Genomic DNA, 8,839 nt, shown 5'->3' with positions numbered 1-8,839 from the left:
CCCCCTGACTTTTCTTGAAGAGCCATCATGAGGTTGACATTTCCAGCTTTTAATACAATTTCTCTTCATTCATTTTTTTATTTTATTTAACAAAGACAATGCACAAAAACATTCATCTCAAAAGGAGAAGAGATGATTTACGCCAGATTTCAGCTATCAGCTCATTTCCATCTGCAGAAACGCACCAAATACAAAAACATTAATTTACATACAACACCATCAAAGAACCTCACACAAACAGTTATACAGATAAATCTACGAGTGCACATCAACAACTGCTGGAGCGAGTGTCATCGTGTTAACACATTCATATTCATTCTTCTGGATAAACTGAATAATTGGAGATCATCTGACGTTTCCAAGTCCCATTATCAGTTGATGTTTTGGTTGATGTCCAGTACTTTGTTTTAAATGACAGTCTGAAATGTGAAAGGGATTGTTTTCAGAATTAATTGCGTCTCAGCTCAGCTCTTACATCTCTCATTGCATTGTTTACAGCCTCAGCAGACAGCTGAATTGAAAATCTCTGATAAAACCCACTTTACACCGGCTGATGTAAATTAACGTATCTCGGTATTTGGAGACAAGAAGTGAAGAGACGTAGAGTTTTGGGTTTACATCCTCCATGTCGAGAAACATAATTCTGTGTGTTACGTATCAGAAGCTGTAACCGTTCAATTTAATTCATAGAACCAACTTTCCAAAGCGACCACACAAGATGAATGAACAGTATTTCACAATTGTGTCCCAGCGACAGGGAGGAAAACGATGCCATTATGGGAGATTTAATAGAAATACAAATATATGGAGGTTGATATACTTTGCTTACCTGGATTAATCCTCCTAAGGGACTCGTCTGTGTTGCCTCAAGGCAGAAAAACACAATTTATTTGACTGCTAGAAATAAATGTATTTCTAAGATGTGGAAGACTGATAATACACCTTCCAGCGCCCTGTGTTTCTAAGAAAAACCTTTATACAGAAATGGCCTGTGAGAAAATAATGTTTAACCTTTAAGAAACATTGGAGCGACTTTTAGCATAGGTCATATTCAGTTGTTTGAGCTGTGATGTTTAGGAACATGTTGCACATACTTTAAATAAGTAATGATATCATATTTGTTTATCTTTAAATTGTTTTCCTAACCTTATCATCTAATTCAAATCAATATATTTGTATGTGTCCTTGCCAGCGGCAGGAGGCATGTTTTCAAGTCGTCCATCTGTCTGTTCGTCGCATTCTTGTCAACACGACATCTCAAGAAAGCCTTGAGGGAATTTCTGCAAATTTGGTACAAATCTACGTGATTAGATTTTGGTGGTCAAAAGGTCAAAGTCGCGCTGACGTCATGTTCTGGTGAACGTGATACATATTATTATACAAGTTATGTTTATATTGTTGAGTGACAGTGAGCTGAAATGATCACCCGGCCCTGTTAGCTTAGCAGCATCTGTACACTGAGGGCAGAGTTCATCCCTCAACCTTTTGAGGCTGGATTACAAAGCTTGAGGCTGTAGAATTAATCTGATGAGCTACTGCAATATGACTAATTGGCGCTGCTGGAAATTTTTCAGTCTGCCTCTTGCTGATGAATAATTTGACTGTGAATGTAGAATAACGAACGTCTTTTGAGATGCACGTGTTTTTCTCGTTTTATTTTTCTATGTAGCAACTGTCACTGTAATAACTGAATCCTACATTCTGCCCAAAGACTATGGAGAACAAGAGAAATTGAGGTGTTGGTGAAATACAAATAAAATACAGTCAATTTAATAATGAAAAATGTTTTGACATCAGTCGGAATGAATCGTCTATTATTAATCAAGCAGCTGTAGTTGACTTAATTATATATATCTTCTTTTAGATACAACAGTTGTCATGTCACAAAAAGAAAGTTGGAGATTAAATCAAATAATAGTTAATTCACCAAGGAACATTTTCCTTTCTTTAAAGTTATGAAAAATGAAAGATTTTACCATTTATATTCAGGTCACATCTCATTGCTTTATTAACCATGTCATTAGTATAAGCTGTGGTTTAAGTTGATTGTCAGGGATTATTATAATAATAATTATAATTTTAGAATCAATCATTTTGTAGTTGGCCTAAGAAAAGGGGAAAAAGTGAATAAAAAAAAAAACATGGACTGGAGAAAAGCTTGGGATCTAACCACCGACCTTCTGGTTAGTGGACCACCCTCTCTACCTCCTGAGTCACAGCCACGATGTGCAGATGTCCATTAAACCAGCTCAACAAAATGTTCTTATCATCACATACATCTAATTAGAACAGTTGCACAATCAGACACAATGAAGAGAATCTGCCTTTGGTCTCTCCTTCTTTAAATCTATTTGTAATTAAATGATAAGTTCAAACACAATTTAAAAAACACAAAATAATACATTTGCTTTGTCAACTTAAAATATTATGGACACTACTTGTTGTCGACAGTAATAAAAACACAAATGATTTGAAAACACATCAGCAGACGCTCAGTTCGTCCTCCAACTGTGAAAACATCTTTCTTCTTTCGTGGGAGAGTGATTGAGTTTCACGAGGTTCTAAGAAAGGACGGAACCGAGGGGTCCATTTGATTTAACTGAGACCCTGTGAGAATTGATTGGCTGCACACACATTGGTCTGTTAATTGTGTTTTTCAGTCACCTGAGGAAGCAGCAGAACTAATCATGAGCCGGGCCGACACAAAGCACCTTACTGCCCTGACAGAGCCAGTATATCAGATTCCTGTTTCAACGTGTCCCTGCTGACCTGTTATAAACTACATATTTGGACTGATGATGGTATCAGTTACAAAAAAATGTGTTGTGCCTTTTCGGCCAGTATGGCTGCAGACTGGGTTGCAGCTAATGGACATTTTAATTATCATTTAAAACCAGTGATTATTTTAGATGACAATCATTAATTATTGAAAAGAGAAAACAGAAGAATGCCCGTCAGATGTTCCCAGATGTGTTGTTCTGGAACCTGACACAGTTTTCACAATAACAAAGTGAAATAATACGGTTATTAAACAGTTTGACATTTTAGGAAATACCCAGTTGAATTTTACATAAGAAGATCAATACCACTCTCAAGTCTGTGTACTAGATTAGGAGCTGAGGCTGGGAGTTGATTTCTTTTTAATTTATTTGCTGCGTCAACATCAGACCTTTGAAAACTTTGTGATCATAAAATCTGTGTAGGGGATGATCTTCGCTCCATAAGCCTCCATTTCCTTCTTGCTTACCTTGTTTGTCTTAGTAATTTACATCCACTTTGCAGACTGAGCCCCGTCGCACTTAAGGCACTTAACTTTGACAGGAATCCAAATTCTGTCCAAGTGTCCCAGGCTCGACATAACAAAGTGTTTAGATGCAGACTCAGTGTTTCTTCTTTATAAAGCAAAAGCTGGGAAATGGGGGATTATAGCATCCTGGCGTATGTCATATTTTATTCATCGTTAAAAACATTGTATAGGGTTCAGTGTAGAGGATACAAGTTCCAGTACAGCTTTAGATGCTGCTGCTTCTTGAGAATATTTCAAATACTAAAGCTTATTACTAAGAAGCTCCGGGTCCTTGATTCAAGGTGACCTGCTCCAGGGTCTTCCTCTTCGATGACCTAACGATAATCAACACTGTCCGTTCTCTGACCATCACTATAATGAGAACAAAAACCCTCCTTTCACCTTAAGCTTCTGCAGAGGACATTGTATAGGATGATTCAGATGACCACAGCAGCCCTCTGTTTACTCAAATATCCTCTGTCCCTTTGTCTCTGTGCCAGCTTTGCCTTCTGCGATTTGGGCGCATGCCTCGGCCAGTGACAGCATGTGAAGCGTGCTGTGAGCATAACTCAGAATCAGATCTGTGAGTGAGCAGCGAAGAGACTCTGAGTCAGAGGAGATGAATTCACCAGAGCCCCCGATTGCCCTTTACGTCCAAGTGTCTACTTGGATCCAAGTAAGATGAATGTGTTGTTGTCTGGGTCTGTGTGAGGTGTGAACTTAAAGGAGGCATGTGTGGAATACAGAAAAGGAATTACAAAAATCCCAACAATTACAGAAATGTCATGGAGCCCTGAAATACTGTGTGAGAGGATGACACACTATTTTGTGCATTTGACAGTTCCCTTGTCCTGTTAATTCTCTTTCATGATACATATGTTTATCTTTTCAAAAAGGTTTGTAGGTTTTGTCTGAAAAGTTGTCTCAGGAAAGCGGTGAAATATCTTTCTCCTCTTTCCACTTCTGCTGGCGCATGTCTGTGCATGAAACTGCATCATTATCGAGGTTTGGGTCACTCAGCACGGCCAACAGTAATTTTGCTGTCTATCTATTCTGTCTGCCCCCCTCATCCTGTGGCATCTTCCTAGTTATTCTTCACCACATGTCTCCGGCTAAAATGTTTTCACACCACACTGTGCTCATCTCCCACATAGGTGTAATTTTAATGGGTGTTTGTCCGATAGGGGAAGAGGAACTAACAGGGGAGCGCTATTAGGAAGATGACCCATGGCCCTAATCTAGTGTCTAATAAGAACAGTGTTCAGAAAGCTGGGCTGGTTGATTTGTAGCCGAGAGACACATAATGAGATGGATGTTGGCTGCTGTATTGAATTGAATTGCTCCTTGGTTTTCAGTATCACCTTGGCAATAATGCCAATTTGTAGTTTCCCTGTGGCAGGTGGGGTCTGTACCCATAAATAAACTTTTTGGAACCATTTTCAGTTGTGTCAGGTTTCCCTTGTGTCCCAGCAAACAACACTTCTCACCTTCAAAGTGATATATGGCAAGTTTCAGAAAATTCAGGGTTGTTTTCCAGAGGAGTCTTTAATCTACATAGTTTTCATACTTCTCAGCTTTTGTGTGATATATTTCTGAAGCAAGAAAACACGAGTTGTAAAGAAAGAATTTTATTGGATCGTCTGTGATGAAAAACCTTGAAAGAAAACAGTTTTAACATGAAGTGGAAACATTTTATGCAGGAATACAATTAGAAGAGAAGGTAATGCTAAAAAACAGAAAAGGGAAATCATATAAAAACATAATATCTTGGGTACTTCTAGACTAGACATAAGAAAATTCAATACAAAAAAACTTAAACATGTAAACATTGTCAAACAACTGTTAATTTCATAATCTTTACAGAGACGGTACAGTAAGGTGCAGTCTGCTGATGTTCTCCTCAATACTTCAGGCTCTAAATAACTGTCCATTAAAACAAACTGTTCATCTTGGCACCTCAAAGATACAAAGTCAGGATTCTGTGTTATGAGTGCAGGTGGAATTAGCTGCCATTTCAGTGCAGGTTCAAAACCTTTTGTATTTTACAGATTTCAGATGGTAACATGGGGTTTTTAGTGGACTGCCACTACACCTGCAGAATATTTGACCCATTTGATTCATTTTTCAAAACCCATTGTCCGTATAAGCTGAACTAATTCAAAGTGAAGGTGTCCCCTCGCCTTGGCTCTGACTCCAGCTCTGTACTCGGTGGTGTTGGCTCTGCCTTTTCGGTGAAGTTTCTGAGTTCACCTCTCAGCTCAGTCAGCTGCTGAGCGTGGCTGGAGAGAGTCCCATTTACCTGCAGGAGAAGTCCATTTGATTGTTTCTCCAGCTCCTCCCTGATTCTCTCCAGGTCCTCTGCCATGTAATTTAGGCCTTTGCACTGGTCTTCCACACTGGCAACACGCCCCTCAACCACTGTCACCTCTTTCTGGACCCCCATAGCTGTGCTCCGGCAGCCCTGCAACTCGTCTGCTAGCCGCCTCTTCATCTCGTGCAGCTCACCCTTAAGACGGGTCAGTCGGCGCTCACCTGCCCCGAGCATGGAAGCCTGATGTCCAACCAGATGGACCACACCCTTTATCTGCTGGGCGAGACGAGCCTCTCTCTCATGCCAGGAGCTGTTGGCTTGACCCACCTGGTGGACGACTGTTCCCAGGGAGCTCTGGATGACTCTCAGAGTGCGGTTGACTGAGCGAACATTAAACTTGAGGATTGTGAGCTCTCCCTGGATAGGAGTATCTACTTCAGCTTGTTCCTGTTGCTCCCTAAGGCTCAGACGCCTCAGGATGTTCTGCAGTGTCACATTGAAGGTATTCAAACGGTCCTCTTGCACGTCTAACACATCCTTGACGCTCTCCTCCTCTGCACTTGGCACAGCAGAGTCTCCCTGAATGGCAGATGGGCGTTGAGGTGAGGAACAGGAAGACGAGCATCGAATCTCAAGGTTGCTCAGGTGTTTCTGCACTCGGTCCACATCCACCTCTATTCTTTCTCGGATGGAATCCAGTTCTGTCTCCAGAGCGGGAACAGCATGACCCTCCAGCAGCGCAGGGGCAGTGGCGTTACTAAGCTCCTCCAAAGCCATCAGTAAACGTCCCTCCAGAGCCCTCAGCTTACCCTCCACTCTGGTCTCCAGGCCCTGCCCAGTCTCAGCTCTGAGTGGGACACTCCTCCTTCCAGTCTCATCACTTTGAATCTGCCCAGTCAGGTTGAGCTTGGCCTCAACATACGCCAGACGCCCCTCCAGCATTCCCTCTATGTGGTCTTTGTGTCCACCAAGCTCCACTCTCAGGTGCCCCTGGGACTGGTTGAGGCCGGCCACGGATGTTTCCAGCAGCTGCAACCGTTCAACCAATCCACTCAATCTGCCACAGCAGCTTTCTGAAGTCTTGAAACCATGGATCTGTGCCTGGAGATTTCTCAGCTCTGTTCTAAAGTCTGTCGCACTTTCATGCAGAGCATCTTCCATCTGCTCCTGCCTTTCAGCTTGCTCCCTCTGGCACTGACGACGCACATCCCCAGCTTTCTCCTCACATCGGCCCTCTGCACTCTCCACACGCTTCTCAAACCCACCGAGAATTTCTGTCCTGGATGCATTCAGCTTGGCATCCATCATCTTTCCCATTGCTCCCGGGGGGAAATTGTCAGTGGAGTTCGATACCACTCCCGCTCTGTCTGGCACCTTGTTCAGCTGTCCATCATGTCCCATCACTGTTGCTTTGAGTTCCAGCAGCTCTACCGTCTTGGCTTGCATCTCTGCCCTGAGCTCCTCTACTCTTCCATTCAGTTCTGTAAGACCTGTGAACACTTGTCTTCCATCAAGACCCTCTGTACCAGCATCCCCCCCGGGAATCTCCGCAAACCCGACAGTGGATGGATTAGAGGCTACAGCCGGAGCGGGAACAGAACCCGGGGCAGCAGAGAACAGAGCTGACAGCATCCTGTTGGCGTCCTCTCTCAGAGAGGCTCGTAGACTGTCTTCTAGGCCATTCACAGTCCCCCTCAAGGTCTCCAAACCCATGTTTAGTCGTCGCACATCTTCCTCCATTCGATATATGCGCTCGTCTGTCTCGGTGTCCAGAGTCTGGCCTAAGTAGAGAAAGAAAAGCTGTTATAATCACTTATCCACTAAATAGACAAATTATATAGAATTAGGATGTAGTGGGATTAGTACACACCTGTGGTCTCGCCCTCAGGATGTTCACCTCCAGAGGAAGGAGGAGGGATTTCCTCTAGTATATGTTCTTCAGGTCTGTGGCTTGGCTCGTGTTCATGTTCATGTTCACGTTCATGCTCATGTTCTTGGTCATGCTCATGTTCTTGGTCATGCTCTGTGTTATGTGGCTCCTGGTGGTCTGGCATTGGCTGTGGCTCTGGCTCTGGCTCAGGTGAATAGGGCTCAAAGGAGGTTTCTGGATAGAAGGAGGAACTCTGAGGCTCAAAGTGACGCATTTGGTAGTTGAAACTGCTGCTGGGCGGTCCTTTGGCTTGATTCCATGGGTTGGCTTTCACAGCAGCGTTAATAGGGGGGCCTTTAAACATGGGACCCTTGAACATGGGGCCTTTGTACACTGGGCCCTTAAACTGTGGGCCCTTGAACTGTGGGCCTTTCATTGGCGGGCCCTTGAATGGTGGCATCATTTTCATAGGGTGTTGGTAAACTGGAGGACCCTCCATGCAGCCATAGCCAGAGTACCCTGGACAACATCGCCATTCCAGCTCTGTGACGGTTTTATGCGCCACCTTGAACAATGGTTTGTAGAGCAGACGATACCTGAGTAGAACAACCAATTATAAGTCAGGAACATACACTGAACTCTAAGATATGAATTCCACTTTGAGAATAAGAAAGATCAATTCCTGCTTTAAGCACAATATAATGCAATTTGTGGTTTACTCACATCAGAGTTGGACATTTCTGACCCCTGGTACACTTGTTGTATTCAGCTTTTACATAGGGGGCTGCCCCATCCTGCACAGTGAAGGAAACTGTCTTCTCAGTGACATAAGCACAGTGGTTCCTGAAAGAGAGGAGACAAAAGATGACAGAAATAAATAAAAAAATGCTATAATGTAAGTTAAAATCTTGAATTATGTCGACATGATCCCTCAGAGCACAACACAAGGAGCGAGACAGAGACAGAACTTACTTGTGTCTGCTGGTGGGTTTCCCTTGGTCATGGTGTTGACTGTGCTCGGCTTTATACTGGTTATACTGGAGTGGTCTGTAGAACTTGGTTTCGACCACTGACAGAAATAGAGTAAGGAAAATTAAAGGACTCGCAGCCATCACAAAATGCATCCTTGAACCTCCGCGTGTAAAATAGAAAGTTTAGCAGAAATGAATCTTCCAGCGGAGGTAGAGGTTATTTCAGGGAATTCAAAAAAGTGTTCCTCCAAAGTAATCCCCTAAATATTCCACTCCATTCACTTAAAACAAGTCAGTCTCTGCAGTACAACCTTTGTCGGCTGTGTCAGAAAGCAGAATGCTACCCTGTGAACATTGACCCTGATGCTGGCTGTGGGTGTGGTGGAGTCTGTTGGACTGAC

General features: G+C 43.0%; 1 protein-coding gene across 1 annotated transcript; it reads right to left on the bottom strand.

Annotated features, from left to right (window-relative positions):
* Positions 1-4,988: 4,988 nt before the first annotated feature.
* On the bottom strand, positions 4,989-8,839 carry emilin3a (elastin microfibril interfacer 3a). Its single transcript, XM_035159624.2, has 4 exons — positions 8,440-8,839; positions 8,191-8,310; positions 7,468-8,063; positions 4,989-7,378 (listed from the first exon to the last, which is right to left on the bottom strand). The coding sequence occupies exons 1-4, from the start codon at positions 8,589-8,591 to the stop codon at positions 5,439-5,441; spliced, it is 2,808 nt and encodes a 935-aa protein (XP_035015515.2). The 5' UTR covers positions 8,592-8,839; the 3' UTR covers positions 4,989-5,438.

The sequence above is a fragment of the Hippoglossus stenolepis genome, chromosome 6 (genome assembly GCF_022539355.2).
Source record: "Hippoglossus stenolepis isolate QCI-W04-F060 chromosome 6, HSTE1.2, whole genome shotgun sequence".
In the NCBI taxonomy this organism is placed as follows: Eukaryota; Metazoa; Chordata; class Actinopteri; order Pleuronectiformes; family Pleuronectidae; genus Hippoglossus; species Hippoglossus stenolepis.
This window is presented reverse-complemented; position numbering and strand designations above follow the sequence as displayed.

What these genes read in the sequence shown, in the direction of transcription:
- emilin3a (XM_035159624.2), bottom strand. Translation starts at nt 8,591, where the DNA reads ATGCATTTTGTGATGGCTGCGAGTCCTTTAATTTTCCTTACTCTATTT. An exon ending in AAACCCACCAGCAGACACAA is followed by an intron (nt 8,311 to 8,439) that starts GTAAGTTCTGTC and finishes CCTCTCTTTCAG; the next exon opens with GAACCACTGTGCTTATGTCA. An exon ending in CAGAAATGTCCAACTCTGAT is followed by an intron (nt 8,064 to 8,190) that starts GTGAGTAAACCA and finishes TGTTCTACTCAG; the next exon opens with GTATCGTCTGCTCTACAAAC.